The 25352-nt window shown below is 38.0% G+C and overlaps 1 protein-coding gene and 1 non-coding gene across 5 annotated transcripts in view; one reads left to right on the top strand and one right to left on the bottom strand.

Moving 5' to 3' along the window:
• Nucleotides 1-25352, bottom strand: part of Kdm2a (lysine demethylase 2A) — a 91965-nt gene that overhangs the window by 30355 nt on the left and 36258 nt on the right. For 3 of the 4 annotated variants that reach the window (XM_074049957.1, XM_074049950.1, XM_074049963.1), the window contains 6 exons: nucleotides 14981-15119; nucleotides 14215-14293; nucleotides 13759-13805; nucleotides 7178-7356; nucleotides 768-874; nucleotides 309-402 (listed from right to left, as the gene is read on the bottom strand). In XM_074049957.1, coding sequence (XP_073906058.1) covers nucleotides 309-402; nucleotides 768-874; nucleotides 7178-7356; nucleotides 13759-13805; nucleotides 14215-14293; nucleotides 14981-15119 — 645 coding nt within the window. Of the gene's footprint in view, nucleotides 1-308; nucleotides 403-767; nucleotides 875-7177; nucleotides 7357-13758; nucleotides 13806-14214; nucleotides 14294-14980; nucleotides 15121-25352 lie in introns of those variants that run through there. The other variant, XM_020161564.2, reaches the window with a different exon arrangement.
• Nucleotides 11591-11782, top strand: LOC141415785 (U2 spliceosomal RNA). The gene has a single exon (XR_012440737.1). It is a non-coding gene; the product is annotated as a U2 spliceosomal RNA (small nuclear RNA).

Below are 25352 nucleotides of genomic sequence, written 5' to 3'. Positions count from 1 at the left end.
TTGTCCTCTTAAATTTACCTTCTTTGCTTCATTTGGAGAACTCTGCTTTCGAAGTCTAAAAAACAGGACTGCTGAGATTTCCTAAGAATTGGGCTAATACTGGTGTAGTAGCAATGGACAAGATAAATACTAAAACTCCTACTGAAACTATAGCCACAAAGGGCAACTTAATCTACAATTCTCATCAGATATGAATAGGGAGAGTTTTATTAATAGACTCAATTCTAGGGTATAATAAGCATGCATGACCTGAAGCAATGTCATATAATCAGCTTCAGATTCCAATCCCCCAACAACTATGATCGTACCTTTCCACCTTGGTGGATGTGATACCAAACAGAGGTACCACCAAAGTCCACATGGAAGTCAGTATAGCAGCCTCGAACACTCATTAGACAGTACCTGACCCAAAGAAAAGCAGCAGCATTAGTGCACTGACCTAAAAAAAGGAGAAAAAAAAAAAAAAGCACCTGCTCACCAAACACCACACTCTTCCTGTTTACTCCATCTTCCATCTAATCAACTCCTCACAGGTAGAAGGAATGCAATTTTAAATCATCACACTGCCAGAAGGATAGCTTTTCCTTTACTCATGAGAGCATGTACTCTGGTAACTCTCACACATACTCTTCCTTTTGGAACATCCACTCTACATAATTCATCTTTTTGATGATTAGTACCCAGCAAATCTTGAAAGGGAAGAAGTATTCCTTACTATCACTTGTCTCACATAGAGCACTGAGGAAAACGTAGGACAAGTCACTTACTTCTGCACTTTAGGGTACTGCATCTCCAAGATGGCATTTGTTGATTCAGTCTGGCTTTCCTTCAAATGCCTTGGCCACATGTTGTCTACCCAGTCAATGAAATCCACCTTTAAAAGGAGGTGGAAACATTTAGGCTCCAAAGGAAAGATGGGGTTAATGAGTATCTTAAAGTCAAGAACAACAGAATTCCTTTTAATATACACCAAAAAGCAATTACAAGCAATTAAAAATCTTAGGATTAAAAATGGATAAATCTTAGGATCACAAGACAAACATCACAGAAATAACTTGTGGCTCCATTTCAAAGAAACTCTACTCAGGTACCAACAGTTTTAAATAAGTATTGACAAATGCCTTTCTTTCCTTCACTTAAAACCTACTTTCTATTTCTTAATGTAGCGGCCACCAGCATCTCCTATTTCCTTGTACTGTCCTTTGGAAAGGCTTTGACAGAATAACGATGCAATGTACTTCTTCAATACACTATAAGCTCTCATGTCTGGATGGGGAGAGGAAAGGTTGGGAACACATATTTATTTTTATCAAGTGTTCATTCAGAGAAAACAGAATTTGTCACCAGTAACTTATTAATTCATTCTTGTCTCCCTTTCTTTGGTATTATTAGGCATCTGCAGACTACAGAATTTGTAGTAATGTGTCCATATTTACTTTTTAGATTAATGCTTAGTCTCTATAGGCCCTTTGCTAAATACCAAGATCCCTAAGATAGCATGTCTCCAATAAGGATAATCATCAATTTCAACCTGTCCTATGTCCAAAAAAACTAGGGCCAAACTGATGAGTCCACTTTTTTTGTTAACTGGTTTCCCTATTACCAAACAAATGCACGCATTATGTCTGTTTTATTTTATTTTGCTTTTGCTATGCTGGGGGTAAAGTGCTCTTCCACTGGGCCACACATCTCCCAGCTCATTTGTTGCCATGTTTTACCTATCACTCTGTTACTGCTAGAATGACAGCAATAAACGATCACTCTTCTCACCCAAGCCCTCCAATTTTTGCTAGCTCCTACAATGGGCATATAAAAGATGCCCACTTTACTTTTACACATGGTAATCTTTCTGCTTGCAATTTCATTCTCCCTCTCTTTGTCTCATTATTTTCCTTTAGGTTAAGTTTAGGGATCTCCAAAGATCTTGCCCTTAAAATCTCTTCCAGTTTAAATTAGGAGATTGTTTTCTATATGGTCACACAATATTCTGTATTTACTTGCTTTTTTTTTTTTCCCCTCACCCAGGGCCTCACACATGCTAGGAAAGTGCTCTACCAAAGCTACAGTCTCATCCCCAGTACTTATGTTCTTTTGAAGCACTTTCCATATCGTATTTTGTCTTTCTTCCCAGTGAGTCTCTAACATTTTTAGAATACAAGAATGATCCTATTTTCCACTTTCCACTGTACCTTCAGCACCTAACACAGTGTTTAGCATGTGGTAAGCTTGGAGGGGTTTGAACTCAGGGCCTCACACTTGCTAGGCAGGTGCTCTACACTTGAACACTACTCCACCAGCCCTCTTTTGTGTTAGGTATTTTTGGAGATAGGGTCTTGAGAACTATTTGCCTGGGGCTGGCTTCAAACCAAGATCCTCTTACTCTCTGCCTCCTGAGTACCTAAGATTACAGGCGTGAGCCACCAGTGTCCAGCTGTGTGGTAAGCTCTTGAAGAATAAATGAGCTCTGAACATGGTGAGGATCACAAGGAATAAGAGATTATGAAGCTCCGGGGTTAGGAAATATTAACAGGAAATGTTCTATATGTTGATTGTGGTGGTACTTACATTAACAAATTTATCATTGAAAGACACACTTAAATGGGCATGAATAAGCCAAGCATAGTGGTGCATCCCTGTAAATCGCAGCACTGTGGATGGTTCAAGCAGGAGGATCATGAAATCAAGGCCAAAATGGGCTACATAGTGAGACCCTCTCTCAAAAAAACAAAATGAAAAAAGGGCATGAACTCTACTCTATGTCAACTTGACCTCAATAGAATTGTTTCTGTAAAGAACATTATTGAGATGGACTAGGAAAGAGCAGGATAAATAAAAGGATATTCTAAGGGGAAAAGTACCAGTAGAAAAAGCATGTTACTGCTTACATAGCAAGGTCACAAAATGCTTGCTTGCTTTTAGGAAGCAACCTTGGTAATACTCAATCTTTCTAGCCATGTTTTAGGTCCCTGATATACACTGGCACATTGTGGCCTCTGTTGTCTAGTTTAAATTTTCTATTTCTGAGCCGTCTCATAGGTTCTAATCTCTATGTAATGGTATAGCACTCTTCTCATTTTTAAAATGGTGTAGCAATGTATTATCAAAACTAGAGACAAATTAAATGCAGGATGCTACATGAAGCCATATATTTCTAAACCATTCTTTTTTTTTTTTTTGACTAAGGAGGGTCTCATGCTTGCTAGGCAGGCACCCTATACTTGGCCAAACCTTTAATCCCATTTCTAAATTTTAGTAGAATACTATGACCTAGATCAAGCTTTATATGTATAGCTACAATCATATTATTTTAAATTAAAATTCTAGAAATACAAGGAAATACATTTACAAACAATGTTATTATTAATTTTTTTTTTCATTTTTTTGGGGGGAGGACGGTACTGGGGATTGAACTTAGGGTCTTGCTCTTGCAAGCCTGAATTCTTTACTTATTAAGTAGAATGTGTTTGGCTACTGAGAGGCTAACTTCTAAACACCTATGTTCCTGTATTTTCATTTGCCTAAACAAATTATGGTAAGTAATACAGAAAGGGTTCTTGTTATTCTAGGGGAAGAAGAAGCTTTTCTTAATAAGAATTTCTGCTTTCAATTGTAGCATCTCTAGTAACAAGAAGCAATGACAAAAAATTATACTATCTCAGGGATGAGGGCGTGGTTCAAGAGGTAGAATGCCTGCCTAGCAAGTGCAAGGCCCTGAGTTCAAACTCCAATACCACCAATGAGAGAGAGAGAGAGAGAGAGAGAGAGAGAGAGAGAGAGAGAGAGAAACAGATTACACTATCTCTTCAGACAACAGCAAAATACTGAGAACATTTTCCTCCTTTGTCTATGTATCAATGTTCTGATATTGGTGATAGTAATAATACAACTTAGTAGGATATATAAGCAATTGCCACATTTTAACTTTGAAAGTCAAAGGATATAATTAGGAATTTAATGGAGATACAATAAAACACTAAGACCATGACTTTTATATACTATAACATTCCAAGTTCTGCTGTAGTAAGAAGAATACCAGACTTAAGTTGAGTTTTTGTTGTTATTGCCCAAGCTAGTCTTGAACTCACGGGTTCAAGATCCTCCTGCCTCAGCTTCCTGAGTAGCTAGAACTATACGCTTGCATCACCACAACTTGCTTCACACAAGGTCTGAGTCACGATTTAAATAATTAAGTACATTCTAAAAGTGAAATCAATACCCCTCAGGGAAAGAAGTATTCCCAATACTGTGTACATAGACAGTACTTTGCCAAGAGATGGATTAAATAAAAATTTGCCTTTAGGAGAGTGAAAGATCAAAAACAAATGAAACTACCTTAACCTAAGGATGGGTTGCCAAGCTAGGTGCTGGTGGCTCACACCTGCAATCCTAGCTACTTGGGAGAATGTGATCTGGTGGATGACAGTTTGAGGCCAGTTCAGGCAAATAGGTCCCAAGACCTTATCTCCAAAATAACCAGAGCAAAATGGACTGAAAGTGTGGCTAAAGCAGTAGAGAACCTGCTTTGTGAGCACCTGCTCATTAAGTGTGAAGCCCGGAGTTCAAACTCAAGTCATACACACAAACACACACAGATTGATTGCCAATCTATTCTTAGTCATCAGCCTTTAGATTCTAGTCAAACAACCCATCTCTCTAGCTCTAAACCAGTTTCCTCCTAAGTATCTCAGCAAATGCAAACCTATAGGATAGAAATTTCTTTTCCCACCTTTATTAAAGCTTTTATTAAAAGTCTTTACAACATATTTAAAATATCTGCATAAAATATATCCTAGATCTCTCTCTATATATGTGTGTATATATATATATTTATCTCCCAAATTCATATTGATGACCTGAAATATCTAAGTTCTAAAATTGTTGGTTTTCATATAGTATGAAACATTTTTCATCTACTTTATAAAGATTATAGAGAATCCAAAAAGAAAAACTTTGGTTGAATGATGGTGTCCCTCAAAGATCAAACAGAAGTCTTCAATGGGACTAAAGTTTATTTTCAGTTTTCTTCCAAGTGGAGGTCAGTCTGTGATGTAAGGAATGATTCCCCTGTAGCAAGGCACTGTTCATAATAGTGGATACTCTCCTCAACCATACCTGTAAATACTGAGTATCATTTTGTATATTTTGTTTCCATCTTTCCCAATCTGCTTTCCAGGCATTATTAGCACATTCCACTTTATCTTCAAGTTTTCCAGTCTCTTCTGTAAGTAATCTCTCTGGAGCTCCCCTTTTGTTAAGTCAAAGTTTTGACTCTGGAATCCAGTTCTGCTTACATTTTGTCTCTTCTTTTCATAGTACTGATTAAACAGCACTATAAAACACATACTCATGTATGAAGCAAGTCCTCTCAGAGGCCAAACATTTGCTTTTTCAGTGCCCTTACTACATTTGTCAATGCAACTGGCAATACCTTTCAGAACATCAATCATATTTTCTTCTGGATGCCAACCACAGAATAATTGGATCATATTCTTTTTTTTTCCTTTGGAGGTAAATGGACTTTGAACTCAGGGCTTCATGCTTGATAGGCAGGTGCTCTACCACTTGAGCCACTCCGCCAGCCCTTTCTGAGTTGGGTATTTTCAAGATAGGGTCTCACAAACTATTTGCCTGGGGCTGGCTTTGAACAGTGAACCTCCTGGTATCTGCCTCTTGATGAAGTAGTATTACAGGCATGAGCCACTGGCACTTGGTGGAGTCATATTCTTTCATTTAATCAAAATATTCCCTTTCTTCCTTATAAATTCTTTGAAATATTTTATCTATTAATTTTCTGACTAAATATTTCATTAAGGTTATTCAGTTCCATAAACTTCCCTGGCCAGTTTTTAACTGCTCTCATGGAGGATACAATAGCTCTGACTGCATCCCTATTCTTCTTACTTCTTGTGAGAAGAGTTACCAAGCTTGTGCAGTGAGAATTAAATGTTAAAGGTGATGATCAACAATATGTATCTACACACACACACACACACACACACACACACACACACACACACACTGAACTCAGGACCTCATGCTTGCTAGGCAAGCACTCTTACCACTTGAGGCACTCCACCAGCCCAAAGATAATCTTGATAACATCTCCTAACTTCAAATTCACTGGAGTCAAATTCCCCATGAGATGTCTTAGTAATAATCCTATAAGTAATGTAAATTTCAATTGTACTAACATGACTTTCAGATTCATCAACTATAATGAAGAGATTCTTTAAATCTGACTCATATTTGAACTTGATTTGGTTTATCATTGATAATGGGGATGTTGGCATCACAGGACTGAGGGCTGAAAGGTGTTCATATCCATTAATAAGGCATTATTACTGATCACGTCCATGTTGTCCTAGTCCTCATCCAGATCTAGCATGTTGGACTGTAGCAAGGTGGAGGAGCTGCCACAGCTGCCTGGAAGTGGGCACTGCTGCTATACTCCCACACCACCCACAACCCCTGATGGTGCCCCTGGGCCAGAAGGCCTGTAGAACACCAAGACAGAAATTTCTTAAACAAACTTCCCACCAACAGTTATAAGAATGAATTTTTTCGAGGGGGGTAAGGGGCAGTACTGGGGTTTGAACTCAGGGCCTTATGCTTGCTAGACAAGTACTCTGTCACTTGAGCTACACCTTCAGACATTTTTGCTTTAGGTTATCTTTCAGACAGGGTCTTGCTTTATGCCTGGGGCCAGCCTTAGACCATGATCAGACCTATGTCTGATCATGTCTGGTCTGGGATATATAGCTGGGGTGACAGTTACGTACCACCACTCTGATTATTTGGTTGAGATAGGGTCTCACTAACTTTTTCCCAGGGTTGGCCTTGAACCTCAATCCTCCTGATCTCTACCTCCCAAGTAGCTGGGATTAAAGGTATGAGCCAGTGTGTCTAGCCGTAAGAGTGAATTTTAAGATTCCTCTCCATTACATGCAAAAGTCAATGTTCCTAAATTAAATTATTGGTAATCCAAGTCAGAATGATTCTAAATCTGTAAAAGTGATTTTGAAAAATGAAGAGCCTTGTAAAAATCACAAGTTAATCCTACCAAATATTCTCTTCACATTCTGCTTAATCTTGGTATGTGCAAAAAAGTAATATATTTTCCCAGCATAAAAACAATCCTTTTGGTGACAATGGCCTTATGAAGAAAATGAAGACTAACCGTGGAAGGCCTCTGCACCATGTTCTCCAGCCTGGTATGGCTAAACTCTAGGCTGATGACATTATAGAGTTTCTCTCGCTCCTCCTCTGGGGTCTCATAGTAGCGTGTCCACTGAGCCATGGTCATTTCGATGCCTTTCTGTGTGTTCACATCCATAACATCCACCATCCGACGACTCCCTGCCATGAAAGAACCATTGATCATCTCTACTGAACCACTAATATTCTTAAACATATTAAGAATGAAAAACATAAGAGAAAGGAAATAAACTGTCCTCTCTTATTTAGGGCATTTAGTAATAGACAAGGATAAAGGTTCTCATTTCAGATAGATAATCATAATCAAATCACAGAGAAGGGAAAAGAAACAACAGGTACAGTTAAAAACTAACAATTACTTCCTATGCTATGTTTACCTCACCATCAGGTGTTAAATCTTTTATTCAATCACTCACTTAATCCTAACAATTCTAAATGCTAAGTGTCAATATCCATTCGTATATGAGAAAATAAGTGTCAGTAATTTGCAAGACAAAGCAGTGATGCAGATTTGAAGACTGACCCAATCTATCCCACAAATTGAATAAAGGATTCATGATTTAGTGGGTACCAAGTTAAATTTGAATTTGTCCATTTTTCAGTTTAATGGGTCTTTTCTTCCTGCAAACTTGTCAATAATTATTTATTATCAGATTCTCCATCTACTATGATAACTACAACAAAATGCAGAATACCACAGGAATTAGCTTTAACTAGTACAAGGAGAAAGCAACAGCCTTGGAGCCAAAGAGAATGAAGTTTAATCTCATCTCCAACATAACGTGGGAAAGTTATGCAACTTCTCTAAGAAAGCCCTAATACCTTCTTGACTAATGTCACTTTGTGAGGATCTGAAGTCAATGAAGTAAAATGTTTAGTACAAAGCATATGTTCAATTGAACACCAGTAAAAACAAAAGGAAAATTTCATTATTTTTATCTGCTGATCAGGAAAGACATTAGGAAAACAGGTGGAAGGATAAGTAAAATTCTATTAAGGGAAGATTAAAAACAGACAACTCCAAGCAGAGGCAACAGCCTAAGACGAGGTACATAAAGTAAGTACAACTGTAAGATTAAGAAAATGGTGACCTAAAGAGAGAGAGTAAAAAACTGTCAATAAAGGGTAGAGAAGGATATAAAGTGATATATTTCACTGTAGGTTCTTGTTTTATAGTGCTAGGTATTGACCCATGGTTTCATCCCTGCTAAGCATCACTCTACAACCAACTGTAGCTGTGGTTTGCATTTCCCTAATAATTTGTATTGCTGAGCATTTGCTTGTGTCTTTATTGGTCATTTGTATATCGTCTCTGAAGACATCTGTTCCTTTGCCCCTTTTTGAACTGAATTTTTAGTTGTTGAGTCTTAGTTCTCTATATACACTAGACACAGGATTGGTAAATATTTTCTCCCATTCTCTAAGATGCCTTTTTACTATGGTCATGTCTTTTGGTATATAAGTTTTGAAATTTTTAATTAGCCCAAATTATCTATTTATTGCCAGCTGGTGTCACATCAAAGAAATCACTGCCAAATCCATTATCATGAACCTTTATTTGTTTTCTTCTAAGTTTTATAAAGTTTTAGGTCTTACATTTAGGTCTTTAATACATTTGAGTAATTTTTGTATTTTTGCATGTAGTACTCAGTTTTCCCAGCACCATTTGTTGAAAAAACTGCCCTTCACCCATGAATGGTCTTGGTACACTTGTCTAAAATCATCTGACCATATGAGTGTTTACTACTAGGCTCTTTATTCTATTCCATTGGTCTGTATGTCCATCTTTATACCAGCAACACATTATTTTGATTTCTATAGCTTGTATTAACTTTTGAACTAAGGACAGTGTATCTTCTCATTCTCTTCTTTTTCAAGGACATTTTGGTCTTCAAGACCCCTGGAGATTCTATGTGAATTTCAGGATGAGTATTTCTATTTCTGCAAAATAACATCGTTAGGGTTTTGAAAGGGATTGCACTGAATATGAGAATCACTCTGTGTAGCTTTAGCATCTTATTAAGTACCAAGATGAATATTAAACTGAGCGCAGCTCGCTGGTACAGTGCTTGTCCAGCATGTTCAAGGCCCGGAGTTCCAATCCAGAAACCCCCACCCCCCATCAAAAACTGCAGTTTTCCAACCCATGAACATGGAATTTTTCTTTTTATGGTAACTATACTTCACATAGGTACGAAGCAGGATCTAGGTGATATTGAGCAAGAGCATGTATTCATTTGCTTATTGACCATCTGTGTATCTTCTTTGGGGAAACGTCTATTCAACTGGCAGTTTTTGAAACATCTTTATTTCGCAGAAATAATTCTTGGTCATGGTGTATAATCTTTTCAATATAAAGCTGAATTCTGTTTGTTGGTATTTTGTTGTGGATGCTGGCATCAATGTTAATAAGGGATTTTGGTCTTTTGGGTTTTTTTTTTTTAAGTACTGGGGTTTGAACCCAGCACTTCGGGCTTACTAGGCAGGTGTTCTACCACTTGAGCTACACCTCCAGTCCTAGTCCCCTGTCGTTTTCTTTTATTGTTCTGCCTTTGGTATCAAGGTAATGCTGTCCATACAGAATCAGTTAAGAAGTGATCCTTCTTCAATTATTTGGCGAAGTCTGAGGAGGTCTGGTTCAAATGCTTGGTAGAATTTACCAATTAAGCCACTAGGCCCAGGCTTTTCTTTGTTGGGAGACTTTTAAATACTGATTCAATCTTCTAACTATAAACCTATTCAGATTTTCTATTTCTTCACCAGTCTTGATAGGTTATATGGATCTAGGAATTTGTCAATTGCTTCTAGGTTATTCAATCAAGATCAGGCACATTCAAGGAAGTATGGCCGTAGCCACATGTAGGTTATTCAGTTTGCTGGTGAACAACTGAATAGTACCCTCTTATAGTCTTCTGTATTTTTTTAACATACAATTTAAACAGCAGCACAGACAAAACACCATATAAACACAAAGGAAGTGGTGCAGAATGGAGACATTGGCTGACTTTGGATCCGAGGCTCATAAGCAACAGCCTAGGTTCTGCAGAGAACAAATATGGTGAAGAAGGGACCAGCATGGTTTTCTTTGTCAACAGTCAGGGGCTGTGGAGAGCTCTGAATGGTGTGAAGTATGCTTGCATCCGAGAGAAAGGAACTAGCTCCCTAGAGACTTAAATGAACATAAGAGTTTACTATTTTACAACAGTGGAAATACTGATATCAATATTAAAATAAAAGCAAGTTTTATATAATAATAAAAAGACTGAAAGGAGAGACCCTGCATGAAAAACTAGAGTAATTCAGCAAATCAAGAAATGGAAGATGGTTGTCTGCCCAACCCTTCCAGTGACTAGTAATTTGTATGGAGTGACTTAGATTTGCAGAAGGTTGTAAACAAGTTCTTGCCAAACCAATCCCTTCCTTTTCACAGTGACCCGAGGTTGCAACTTGTAAGAGGGCAAACTGTTGATTTGTGTTCAAACCCTTTCCCCAGTAAATCATGTAGTTCAAATCCCCTTTCCTACAGTAAATCATGTAGGCCTCTGCTTGAGCTAGGTCGAGCTTGGTTTTGGATATTTGGTTCACTTAGAAATTTCTGTATTCCTAATAAGATTTGTTTGACGGTGACGACTGGTCTCCAGTCCTTATCTTCCTCCACGGTGATCAGGCATACTGTGCCCAAAGGTTACACATCTGGGTGAAATAGAAGTGGCTCAAATTTACATTTCAGTGGTGAGCATGGATAATCCCTTGAAAAGCTTCTGAGTTTAACAAATCTCCTTCCCATAGAGCTCCCTTTTGTTCCAGGATGGTGCATTCCCAATTCACCAGGCTCATGAGGCTGTCACAATTCTTTGTCAGGACAGCCACAAAGCCAAATAGGTGGTCTTTTCTCTCCTGGAAAAGTCTGCTTTTCCCGACATATTCAAAGTCCCTGGTTGGACTCAGCCTGATATGTTTCAGCAGCAGAAATGGTTTTCTGTTCTCTATTTCATTGATCTCTGCTCTAATTATTATTTCTTTCCTTCACTAACTTTAGGTTTACTTTGTTCTTCATTTACTAGTTCCTTAAATTGTAGTATTAGGTTGTTAACTGAAGAATTCTTGGGAGTTTTGCGTTTTTTTGATGTTTTTAGAGACACTTTTTTTTTGGCAGTACTGGGGTTTGAACTCAGGGCTTTGCACTTGTAAGGTATGTGTCCTACTGCTAGAGCTAAACCTCCAGCCAAGATTTTCTGTTTTTTCTTGGTGGCACTGGGATTGAATTCAGGGCCTCACACTTGCTAAGCAGGTGCTCTTACCACTTGAGCCACTCTGTTGCTGGCCCGTTTTTGTGATAAGTGTTTTCAAAATAGGGTCTCAAGAACTATTTGCCATCGCTTCTCGGCCTTTTGGCTAAGATCAAGTGTAGTATCTGTTCTTATCAGTTTAATATCTGATACGTCCTCTATCCGAGGACAATATATTAAATGGATATTTGGAACAGGGAGATGGAATATGGAGCTTGCTCCGTCCACTCCATGCATTGACCTAGTATTGCAGTACCTCCGGGAATGGTGCACCCAAAAAAAGAACTATTTGCCAGAGGCTGGCTTCGAACCTTGATCCTCCTGATCTTTGCCTCCCATGTAGCTAGGATTACAGGTGTGAGCTCTGGTACCTAGTAGATTTCATGTTGTTTAATACAAACATTAACAACTACGATTTTCTCTATATTGCTACTTTTGTTTCATCTCCTAAATTTTGATATGCTGTGCTTTCTTCTTTATTCCATTGGTTAAGAGTGCGTTGTTTAACTTTGTGAACCTCCAGTTTTACTTCTGTTATTGACTTGTAACTTTTTCCAGCTATAGTTGGAGAAGTTGCTTTGATACTTCTGTTTAAATCTATTACAATTTATTTGTAGCCTAACATATGATTTATCTTGGAAAATGCCCCATATGCTTGAGAAGAATATTGTTGGGCATTCTGTGTATGGCTGTTTGATCTAACTGATTTACTGTGTTAAGGCTTCTATTTCCTTACTTATCTTCTATCTAGTTTTTCTATGTATTATCAAGAAACAAATTTTAAAGTCTCCAACCACCGCCATGCTCCAACTCTTTCTCTGCTTCAGTTATTTATTTATTTTTGTAGCTGGTACTGGGTTTGAACTCAGGACCTCACACTTGCTAGGCAGATGCTCTACCAGTTGAGCCACTCCGCCAGCCCTTTTTTTGTGTTGAGTATTTTCACGAGATAGGGTCTTGCAAACTATTTGTCCAACTGGCTTCAAACTGTGATCCTCCTGATCTCTACCTCCTGAGTAGCTAGAATTACAGGTGTGAGCCACTGATGCCCAGCCTACATTGGCTTTTTAAATACCATGGAAGTCACCTGGTTAATAGGGGAAGGCCTTATGACAGCTGAGGAAGTACAACAGTGGCCACCTCCACCTGCCTTTTTTTCCTGTACCTCAGTGATCAAAGCACAGATCCCTCAATATATGAAAAGGTCTCTTTCTATTCATCCTGGCTTCTCTGAGCTGTGTACCAATAGGTCCAGGAAACACATGTACAGCTGCTTCACATGCAGCCTTGTTGGCAGGGGGCAGGGAGGAGTGGCTACTACTGTGCTAAGATCTAAAATTCATTGGAATGAAATGTACTTTACTGTCCAAATCGTCCCCTGGAAGTTGCAAACTTTCAATGTGGAGTTCCAAAATAGTTATATCAGACAGATTCTGCTAATATATCTATACCATCTAGGAGGGAAGAAAAGCCAGCCATCTTCCCAGAATCCTCTAGGAATCTGTATTTTTAACAAGTTTTCACAGATGATTCTCATGCAAGTCATTTGTGGACCATAAACCAACAGAGAAAAGTTATGGTTATCAGCTGTGTCATGAATTCAAAGAATTACTGTCCTGGAAGTCCATTAAGAAAGGAAGTAAAATGATGGACTTGTAAGTATTCAAGTAGGGGAGGCCTCCTGAGAAAGCTCTGCTAATGAAGAGTGGGAAAATGTTTTAATTATTCATCTGATTTACTGAGCACTTACTACACTCCAGGAGCTGTGCTAAGTAACAGGAAATACAGACAGATGACTAAATCTAACAAAAGCACAGCAAAGGGATCTGAGAAATCCGGCTACCTATGACTTTCACTTCTTACAGTTTATCCAGACGTCTAACAAGGGCCCTCAAGTGGTCAAGACTTGGTACTGCAATACTTAGTTTCCAAAGCAAAGAATGGCACTGGAGTTTCAGTTCAGAAGAGTGTTATGGAGGAAAGAGTCAAACAAACAAAACAAATCCTTTTGTTTCATGTTTGGCTGGAAAAATTTCCAAATGATTTTACTGCCTTATCGCATGTAAGAGTTATCATCCCTGAATTCCTAGTTCCTATGCTTAGTGAGTATTAAATGAGGCAACTTTTGTAATTCTATTTAGGAAAATTCTTAGTTGCTAATGAAGTAATAGTTTCTAATCAAGTATATACTTCAATGTTCCTAAGCCTTAGCTGTTAGGCTCAAAGATGCAGAGACCAAAAGCTTGGTACTTACCCACACACATTTTGACATCATTCACAGTGAAGTCTGGATCCGGCATTCTATGAAATGAACATCAGTAGGTGTAAATGGAATGGAAAGCACAACTTCTCTACGTAGTGGAAGTTTTTTTCTTCCACTATGAAAAGTATTGAGAACTCCCTAATCAGGCACATCTATCTTCACATTGAGGTTGAAAATTATTTCTTAAATATAAATGAATGTATATTTACATACATACATAGAAAAAAATATAACAAAATGTTAATAATGATTATCTAAGGGTAGAAGATTTCAAGAGATTTAAATTTCTTTTTACCTTACCTATATTTTTTCATTTTCTTATGAGTCATTTGTGTAACAAAAGAAAATTATTTTCAATTACCTACTGCTCTGAGTTCTCAATACTACCACTGTCTGAGCCCTGAGGGTCATTTCATAATCACATCCAGCCAGGCCCAGAACACTTACTTTATTCCAAGTCCATCAGAATTCTTGAAAATCAGAGGATCTCTCAAGCCACCCCGCTGGATATACTCAACATTAAAATCTGTCACCACAGGAAAACACTTATTAGAAAGACAAGAGGTCTTGTTGGAAAAGGATAAAAGGATCATAATAAAAGATGTAATAGGTATAAATAATGTTTGTTATTCTGTGTATATAGTTGTGCTAGACAACAAATACATGCTTGTTACTAATGGGAAAAGCACACTAAGAAGCAGGGGTTGAGGGATTTGTTAAGTCTGTATTTCCACAGGAAACCTGAATTAAAAGCAGAAGGTAATACTACTATTTCATAAATCCTAAGTAGAATTTATTATCCTGTCTCTTAACAGTCAAAAAATTAATTCTGACCACTCCACTACACAAATGATACCTTTATCAGTTTGCCAGGTTATCAAAGCTACACAATACATGAGGTATCCCACCTCTGTTTCAGTGGGGTGAGTATATGCATACAAGAAGATGTATTATAGTATTTTTAATTTAACCCAAACCAAAGGATGAGAGAAGGAAAATGCCTTTAGGAGAAAAACTCTAACAACATTCCTACCCTAATAAAAGACTACTAATATAGCAGAGAATGACTCATGAGTAGAAGGGTAGAGGGGAGAGTTATGTATAAATGGCTTTATGTAATAGTATTTTAGTTGTACAGACGCTAAATCCATAGTTCTCAGAGTCTATGATTTCCTACATCAAGGGTGGGGGTCTGAACCAAAATGATACTGACCTTTTCCCTCCATAAAAGTAACAAAATTAGCATTGTATTTGTTGGTATGGAGTTTCTCTTCCAAGTCAAAAGTTCTTTTGCCTTCAATTTCATCATCTGAAATGCCATCATCTTCATAGCGTCGTCTCATGGTACCACGCTGGGAAAGAAGAGACATAAAAAAAATCATGTACTGGGATTCAAACTCAGGTCTTCAAGCTTGCTAGGCAGGTGCTATACCACTTGAGCCATTCTACCACCCTGTTTTGTGTTGGATATTTTTGAGATAGGGTCTTGCGAACTATTTCCCTGGACTGGCTTCAAACCACGATCTTCCTGATCTCTGCTCCTGAGTAGCTAGGATTATAGGAATGAGCTACTGCCCAGCAGAAATCATGCACTTTTTCATGCTATGTCACAAGTGGTCATAGTGTTGCTTACATATAGAGTGCTACTTTCAAACTCAGTTGCTATGTCAAGCATCAATTTTCCTTGTCATACAGATCTTTCGTTTCTCTCAGCTTAAGATCAGCTGATGTTCTAAAAATGCACTGAATGTAACAAAATTTTAATGAACCACTAGATTCCTTACCTATGATTTTTACCCTTTGCTAATTCTTTAAGCCAAGAGATACAAATTCACAATAAAAGCATAACCAAATAGGATCTGCTAAATATGTTGTCTGTTGATCACAGGCTTTTCAAAGTGAGGTCAAACTGTCTTTATGGACGACATTCAAGGGAACATACAAAATACCGTTTCTCACAGGAGAGTCGTTTCTAAAATTAGATTTGTAAAACAACCTCAAGAATAAATTAAAACATGAACTAAAAGACCAAACTTCTCTTATCTCAGATCAAGAAAGTTAATTGAAACAACAGCATGCTAAATAGCAGATGTAAACATTTAGCTTTGAAGACAAAATGTCTTTCCAAAGAAGATACACAAATAGCCAATAATCAGATGAAAAGACGCTTAGTATCATTAGTTACTAGGAAACTGAAAATCAAAACCACAATGAGATACTACTTCATACCCACCAGGATGTCTATCATCAAATAAATGGACAATAACAAGTTGTTGGGCCAGGTGTGGTGTCTCATGCCTATAATCCTAGCTACATGGGAGGTGGAGATCTTGATTCCAGGCCAGCCTGGGCAGAAAGTTCAAGAGACTCCCCCATGTCAACCAATTTATAAAAAACTGGGCATGGTGGCATGTACCTATCATCCCAATTATACAGGAAGCCTGGCCCCATCCCAGTGTTTCTAACATGGTATAAGAAGCTCCCCCAACTCTCCTGTCTTTTTACATGCTTTCCTTCTTCCTATATTCAAAAGTACTTCTTCCATTAGCATTTTAAGTACAGAAAGCTTAAGGACATAGGGAAGGATCATGCTCCAGCTAAGACATTCCCATTTCTTAAAGAAAACAGAAAAAGAAATACAAATTCTTGATTTCTTTTTGGCTGTTTCAAGTAGGGAGTCAGCAACAGTGTGAAAAATTACTTGTGTCAGTTTTAATACTATCAAGGATAAGTGTTTTTTTCCCCTATCCCCAATGCTGATGTAAACCCTAATTAACATAAACTTCTATAATACAGCTCGTAAGTGTTTTAAGAACATAACTAATCCTCACAATAATCCTGGAGATAAGTAGGCGAATAACACAATTTCTGCTACAGGTAAAGCCCAAAAGGCAAAGCCATTTTAAAATTTTAACAGAGGAAATCAGCTAATCTCCAACGGACTTACTATTGTGCTCTGTTTCTATTCCAGATAACTTTCATAGTAAGTGCTTTTAGGTAGCCTAAGGAAGTTACTGGCCTCCCATGAGTGCCATGCCAGCCCTTGGAAGCACTGGGGTTTGCTAGGCAGACACTCTACCACTTGAGCCACTCAGCCCTTTTTTGTGATGGGTTTTTCAAAATAGGATCTTGAGAACTATTTGCCTTGGGCTGGCTTTGAATCACAATCCTCTGGATCTCTGCCTCCTGAGTAACTAGGATTACAGGAGTGAGCCACCAGAGCCTGGCCTGAGAACATCTTTTAAGAAGGCACAGTCTTTTTCTTTCTTTTTTTATACTTCTTTTTCTTTTTCTTTGGTGGCACTGAGGTTTGACCTAAGGGCTTCACGCATACTACCAAGGTGAGCCAATTCTCACCAGCCCCACAATCTTTTTCTAAACAATTCCCATAGACATTCAAATTAAGCTACTACGAAAAGGGAACATGAACAAGTAACTAAAACAAAGTATTTCTAACTAGTATGATATGCCAGGAATGCAAATGTGTTTGTTAGCTCTGAGAATTAGCACTCCACTTAGTGATCCAAAGGAGAAAACTGTATGATTATCTAAATCTGTATTACCCAATATATGACACCTGCTAGCCACATGTGGCTATCAAACTTAAATTAAGATTAAATACATTTCAACAAAGAGTGCTGGGAAAATTGGATATCCACATGTAAAGAGCAATGAAATTGGAACCTTACATTACACCACATGAAACAAAACACCTCAAAATAAAAGGTAAAGTTATAAAACCTAAGAGCTAAAACTATAAAACTCTTAGTAGAAAACAACAGGAGCCGGTGTGACAGTACACATGTACAATCCAAGCTACCCAAGAGGCTGAGAAAGGAGAATCACAAGATCCAGGCTGAGATTGTGGGTCAGTCGTAGAGCACTTGCCTAACATGCACAAGGCTCTGGGTTCAATCCTCAGTACAGAAAAGAAAAGAAAAGAAAAAAGACACTGGAAAAAGTGACATTAGATTTGATTAGCTTTCTTAGACATGACAGCAAAAGCACAAGGTGACAGAAGAAAAAAAAATGAAAAAAGAACCAAAAATCCCAAATAAACTGTATTTTACCAAAATTAAAAATCTTTGTGCAAAGGATACTATCAAGAGAGTAAAAAGCCAAATCAGTGAATTGGAAAAAATATTTGCAAATCATGAAACTTTTACAAATCAACAAACCAATTCAAAAATGGGCAACTTGAATAGACATTTCTCCAAAGACATACAAATGGTCAATACGCACATGGATGCATGCTCTTGTTGAACATCAATGAACACTAGGAAAATCAAACCCACAACTAGATCCCACTTTAAATCCATGTGGAGTATAACTATTATTAAAAATAATGATAGTAATAATGACCATTAGGCTGGCCTCCAGTGGTTCACATCTGTAATCCTATCTACTCAGAAGAGAGAGATAAGGAGGATCGCAGTTTGAAGCCAGCAAGTAGTCTGTGAGACCCTACCTGGGGGGGGGGGGGGGAAGAAAAAAGAAAAATCACAAAAATAGGGCTAGGAGTGACTCAAGGGGTAGACCCTGAGTTCAAACCCCAGTGCTGGAAAAAAGAAAAAAAAGAGCGAGAACATTAATACGGAAGTGGTAAAACTGGAACCCTGTGCATTGCTAAGTAATGCAGCTTATGCAGAAAAACAGTATGGCAGTTCCTCAAAAAATTAAATACAGAATTACCACATGAACCAAAAATACTACTTCTAGGTATATACCCAAAAGAAGTGAATGAAAGCTTTTGCACAAAAGATCATAACTGCGTTATTCACAACAGCAAAAATGTGAAGGAAAAAAAAAAACCAATATCCATTAACAGATTAATGTATTAACAAATGTGGTAAACACATACAATAAAATATAAGCCTGAAAAACAAAGTTCTGGCACCTATTATATGAATGAACCTTGCAGACATTATGCTAAGTGAACTAAGTCAGACAGTGCCTGCCTATCAAGCGTGAAGCCCTGAGTTCAAACCACAGTACTGCAAAAAAGACAAAAAGTAGAACAGAGACTACCAAGGGCCGGGGAAAGGAGGGATGAGGAGTTTTTGCTTTATGTTTAGGGGAAGAGATAGTGACAATGGTTGCACAACACAGTGAATGTAAACAATAGCAGTGAATGGTACACTAAGAAGTGGTTAAAATGGTAAATTTTGTTACATATTTTACCACAATTTTTTGTGTGTGTGTGTCTGGGGTTTGCACTCAGGGCTCTACACTTGCAACACAGGTATGCTTGAGTCACACCTCCAGTCCATTTGCTCTAAGTTATTTTGGAGATGTCATTTCTCAAACTATTTGTCCAGGCTGGCCTCAAACCTCAATTCTCCTAATCGCAGTCTCCCAAGTAGCTAGAATTACAGATGTGACCAACCAGCACCCGGCTGAATTTTTAAAAACTAATAATGTAATATACTCAAAACCATCCTTTGAGAAACACTGTATAAGTCTATCATTTTATATCAAATACCTTTCTTGCCTAAGATAACCTCATTGTGAGAATTAGGACATATGATAGAATCAATATATGATGGGAATATTTTGGAAATGAAGAAACAGAAAGGTAAAACCTACACTGAGTTAACTTTTTTACATAATAGCAGAAAACAACAAGACAGTTAAACATCTTAAGGCAGAATTTATCTAGTGTCCATTTTACTATTACTACTTTCCCTAACGGCAGACAATTTTAGTAAATCACTTAGCCTTTCTAGATCCTAATTTTCCCTTAGGGGTAAATAACTTAAGGTCTATTTGTGTTCTAAATAAACTGATTCCAACTCAGATCTTCTCAGTCTTGCTCCCATTTATATTGACAATTTGTGATATACCTTGGGTCTGTTTATCCTGTACTCACAAAATATCATAGAAGCTTGTGCATGATGGCTCATGCCTATAATCCCAGCCACTTAATCCAAGCACATAATCCAGAGGATCCAGAGTTGGAGGCTAGCCTAGGCTATATAGCCAGTCTCATAAAAGCAAAAACAAAACAACAGAAAATTTTGTTTCAGACCCCGTCCTTTGCCTGACAAGGGGACTCTGTGAAAGAGACCTGGTGGTGGATTGGCAGTGTATGTCAAATCTTAACCAGATGTTAAAAGTACTTCTTTCTGGAGGCACAAGGAGTTTGAGAAGTTGTATAAAGTATGAAAAATATGTTGGTCTTTTTTATTAAAGAGACACCCAGATTGGCTACTGCACTAAAGGTGAACTATGATGTCAAGGCAAAGAAATTAACAGCAACTAATGTTTGAGTGCTTACCACATGCCAGATACTATAGCAAGTAATATGCATACATTAACGTATTTAAGTCCAATATCCCTGCTGGGGGCAGGTGGCTCATGCCTGTGATCCTAACTACTCAGGAGGCAGAGATCAGGAGGATTGTGGTTCAAAGCTAGCCCAAGGCAAACAGTTCTGTGAGACCCTATCTCAAAAAAATCCTTCACAAAAAAAAAAAAAAAAAAAAGACTGCTGGAGTGGCTCAAGGTATAGCCTGAGTTCAAACCCCAGTACCAAAAAAAATTTTTAAACAAACCTTCACAAAAAGGGCTGGTGGAGTGGCTCAAGGTGTAGGCCCTGAGTTCAAACCCCAGTACCCAATCAATCAATCCATCCATCCATTCATCCATCATCCCCATGATATATCCTCCTCTCTACAAACAAAGAAAATGGACAGAAGTAAGTTGCTCAAAGTACAGAGCAATTGGTATGGCTGGGGTTTTAAACCCAGGCACTTGCGGCTCTAGAGCTAACAGTCCTAACCATTTCTCTACACTACTGAAATCTATTTGGGACCAAAACTTCAGCCAAACTAGTAGCTTGGGGCAACAGAAACAAACTGTCAACTAAAGCAGGCCATGGTAATGCATGCTTATGATCCCAGGACAGGGAAGGTGAAGGCAAGTGGACCTGGCACTTGAGGCCAGCCTGGGTTACATAGTGATATCCTAGAGGAAGAGGTAAGAGAGAGACAAGTAGTCAAAGGAAATCTCTAACAGCTGAAATAGTTCTGACAGAGGGAGAAGATGAAATGGTGAGACCAGCTGGCAACGAAGAACACTGTCTTTAAGTGAGAAAAATGCTTGGTAGACAAAGGATTAGTGAAGGATCTTCCCCAGAGTATAGGAGGTTTCTGATATTTGCTAAGGCAAGTACGTATTTTTAGCTGTTCATTTAATTTGACAATTTTAATATTCTACCTTTTGCTTGACAAATTACTTTTGTCAAGCTTTTACTTGACAAATTACTTTACTGGTCATTCAAATATTCTGGCCAAAATAAAAATATTGCCATTACTAACCTTTCTAAACATCAAAGTGCTTTGAACACAGTACATTTATTATGTGTGTACTATGAAAATTTGTTCTCATCCTCCCTGTCTGTAGTCAGAGTAACAGGTATTACACATCTTCTACAACAATGCAATTGACAGGTTTTTTTTTTTAACAAAGATTAATGTCTTTGTTTATTTTCTCTAAGGAATTAAAAATTGTATTTCGTCTCACTCCACTACCTGACAGAAAAGTTGTAATTACAGAGTCATTTGCAGGTGATGATACAAGAAACAAGTAATTATATTTTCAAACCTCACATTGTGATAACCCTTTAAAAATGTTTAGGACATTGTATAGCTTTGTGGATTAAATATTAATCTTTGCAACACATACCAAATCCTTAAAGCATAAACAATGTGCTCTTATGCACACTTTTTTGAGACAGGGTCTGGCTACACAGACTAGCCTCAAACTCATTATCCTCCTGCCAGGATTACAGATGTGTGCCACCAAACCAGGCCTCTTATATACACTTTAAAACAAACAAGCAGACTCAGGCTTAACTCCATACGCCACTCTCAAACATATGAATGCATACGTAGCCAAATAATGAAATGAAGTTTAAAATGCTGTTCTCATTTTATTTGCAAGTTCATGATACAACAGTACTACCAACATTACTTCAAAGTCACCTACATACACGTGTGTGTGTACTGATCCCAATCTATCTCCCTTTGCACTAGCATTGTGCAATATTACATGAATACACTCACTAATACAACAAAGGCCATGCTAAATATGGAGTAACAGTCAGATACTCGGTATAAAAAGTAAACATAGTACTAGAACTAAAGGAGACTGCTGGCTAGTAAAGGGAGAGACATGAAAATAAATTATGGTATTATTAATTGTCAAACAGTCCATGTAAGTGACACAAGGGAAGTGTTTATTCATTTAGAATAACTTTACTCAACATCTACTAAGTTCTAAGAGCTATGTATACAAACTCTGTGGCTTCTCTACAGCAGTGACCTCTACAAACCTTTCCAGGGTTTCTCCTCACCTCAGTATATCCTTATTAATGAGCTATACACAAAACATATTTTGGAAGAAAAAAAAAGGTTATTAAACTTTGTTTACAAAATGTGATCATTTCACTATACTTCATGAGGGACTTTAATGGGAAGAGTATGGTAATACAAAAACAATGGAAATGGAGCTGGAGGCAAGGCTCAAGCAGTAGAACACCTGCCTAGCAAGTGTGAAACCCTATGTTCAAACCCCAAAAAACCTCCCCTCCAAAAAAAATGAAAATCATGTCCTTAAGTGCTGAACTTTAGGCTCAAGTTTTTGGTTTTTATCTATGCAACACTTTGGCCCTAAATAATAAAGAGGTTTGAGCACAGGGATGAAGGAACAACACATGTTGAATTTTAACAGAACTGCTTCAATGTATTACAAAAAAGTGGTAGAATGCCTGCCTAACAATTGTGAGACACTGAGTTCAATCCCCAGTAGAGAGGGGAGAGGGAGAGAGGGAGAGAGAGGGCAAGAGAGGGAGACAGATATTGAGAAATGGATGGCATGGCTGGAAAAGTTTACATTTCTCTTATTGAACGTTCAGCCTTCAAATATCTTCTGGAACAAGTTAGACCAACTTCCATAGAGATCAGCAATACATAGAAAACTTTCCATATATGAAAACAAGTAAGTAAATCCAACAAGAAGATAGTAGAATCAAAAAAATGCAGGTACAGTGCATACCTGTTTCGTGTGTGTGTGTGTGTGTGTGTGTGTGTCAGAGAGCGAGAGAGAGAGAGAGAGAGAGACAGAATATGCTGAGCAGAATGCTCAGAGAAATGTATAAAAAGAAATGAACTTTTCCCTAAAAGTTACCCTAAGAACTAGTATCAAATAGCTACTTTCTCTGAAAGTCAGCATACTACACTTACCCTAACAACAAATCTTTTCTCTACCAATTGGCTGAGACATGAGTTAGAGTACTATATCTCTTTGACTAACAGTGTCAACTGTTGTTCAGTGTGCTTGCTGCACATTTAACCATAATATTATCCAATTCTGCAAAATACACACACACACACACACACACACACACACACACACACACACACACACACACACGTTATGTATATATGGCTACAAGTAGTAAAATTACCCTCTACAATTCAGGATGAGGATAAGACATTTCAACATCATCTTAAAGAAAAGTAATCTGAGTTCAGATGTTATACATAAAGCACATTCTTTGTTCTTTTCCTAGAATGTATATACACCCTCCTCCTTGGGTACTGGCAAAAGTAGTATTTACAATGTTAAACCTCCTATTAACATGCAAATATTCAATCACTTTGTCCTTCAAAAGCAGTCTAGTCAAACCACCAAACTGGAAACAAATAACAAGTGCCTTTTGTCCATGTTCCGACTTGGGGATGTATTTCTTAAGTAACTATGAAGTAAAGATGTGTAATTCCCCACTGTCTTCTGCTATCCCATTCTTCACTTCCTTTTTGTAGCCCCAGAACTATTTTAAAACTTAGCACTCTTAGCTGAGCACCAGTGGCTCATGCCTATAAATCCTAGCTACTCAAGAGGCAGAGATCAGGAGGACCTCTGATTTGAAGAAAGCCTGGGGAAATGGTTTAAGATACCTATCTTGGAAAAAAAAAAAAAAACAAAACCCCAACACAAAAAGGGGGCTGGTGGAGTGGCTCAAGGTGTAGACCTTTAGTTCAAACCCCAGTACCACAAACAAACAAGCAAACAAAAACTTAGCGCTCATAGGGCATGGTGATATACACCTGTAATGCCAGTACTGGGAAGGCTAAAATAGTAGGATCAAGGAGTTCAAAGCTACCCTGGGCTACATAGTAAGACCCTGTCCTAAAACAAAAAACAAATAACAAAAAAAAAGTTAGTGCTCTTAGTATCTGGCATCTTCCTTTCTTCTTTCCTCTCCCCTTCCCTCAATTTGGGGTACTGAGGTTTGAACCTAGGTCTTCGAGCTTGCTAGGCAGACACTCTACCATTCGAGCCACACCTCCAATCCTTTTTGCTTTATTTTTCAAATAGGATCTCTTACTTTCGTCCAGGCCAGCCTAGGCTGAGATGTTCCTATATTGACCTCCTTTATAGCTGGGATGACAGACATGCAACCACTATGCCTAACTTATTGGTTGAGATGGGGTCTTGATAACTTCTTACCCTGGGCTGGCCTCAAACCACAATCTACCTCCTAAGTAGCTGGGATTACAGCATGAGCCACTACACCTGGCTTTTTTTTTTTTGAGACAAGGTCTCCCTATAAACCCCAAGCTGGTCTTGAACTGGTAATCCTCCCCAACAATGGGATTATAGCTGTGTACTAACACACCTGGCTGAAAAGAAAATTTTAAAAGGCCAAAACACCAAGAAATCTTTAAATTACTCCCACATCAAAAAAAATGGAAGCAATGACAACTCCAACTCAGAAATATTTTTCTTAAGTTAAACAATTTCTTAACTTTATTTTTATTAGCCAATGAGCTCATGGAGTGGCTCAAGTGGCAGAACACCTGCCTACCAAGCCTGAGGCCCTGATTCAAGCCCCAGTACCACTAAAAAATAATAATAAAGAAAAATAAAAACTCACTAGTCAATGAAACATCCATCGAAATTCAAATACTACTTGAACACTTTGTTTACTGCCTGGTTTCTATAGCAACAGACATCCAGAACACACAAGCAAAATAGTACCTAATTTTTTCATGTTGTCTATATCAGTCCTTTTTTTTTTTTTTTTTTTTTCCTGTGGTTCTGGAATTGAAACGCAGGGCCTAACCCTGAGCCACTCCACCAAACCTTTATTATGATGGGTTTTTCAAGAGAGGGTCTCATGAACTACTTCCCTGGGCTGGCTTCAAACCAAGATCTTCCAGATCTCTGCCTCCTGAGTAGCTAAGATTACAGGCCTGAGCCACCAGTGTCCAGCTTGCTATCAGTCATTAATTAGTACAATACACAGTATAGGCTATGCCTATTTAGTTCACAGATGATCAGGATTAATATATTTGTTACACAAGAACAACTCCTAGAAAAAAGAAAAAAAACCCACCCAAGTTTACCTTAAAGTTAAAGGAAAAATGAGAGCCCTCCCTTTTTGTCAGCCAACAAGAAAGTAACTATGAACCTGAAAGGACAGCTTGCCCTGAAAAACATTAACTCTAGACATTTGCTTGGTGTATGATATAAACCATGAAATGTGTCACATATGTTGCTTCTCCTAAGTCTTTGAG

Source organism: Castor canadensis, chromosome 1 (assembly GCF_047511655.1).
Source record: "Castor canadensis chromosome 1, mCasCan1.hap1v2, whole genome shotgun sequence".
Taxonomy (NCBI): Eukaryota; Metazoa; Chordata; class Mammalia; order Rodentia; family Castoridae; genus Castor; species Castor canadensis.
This window is presented reverse-complemented; position numbering and strand designations above follow the sequence as displayed.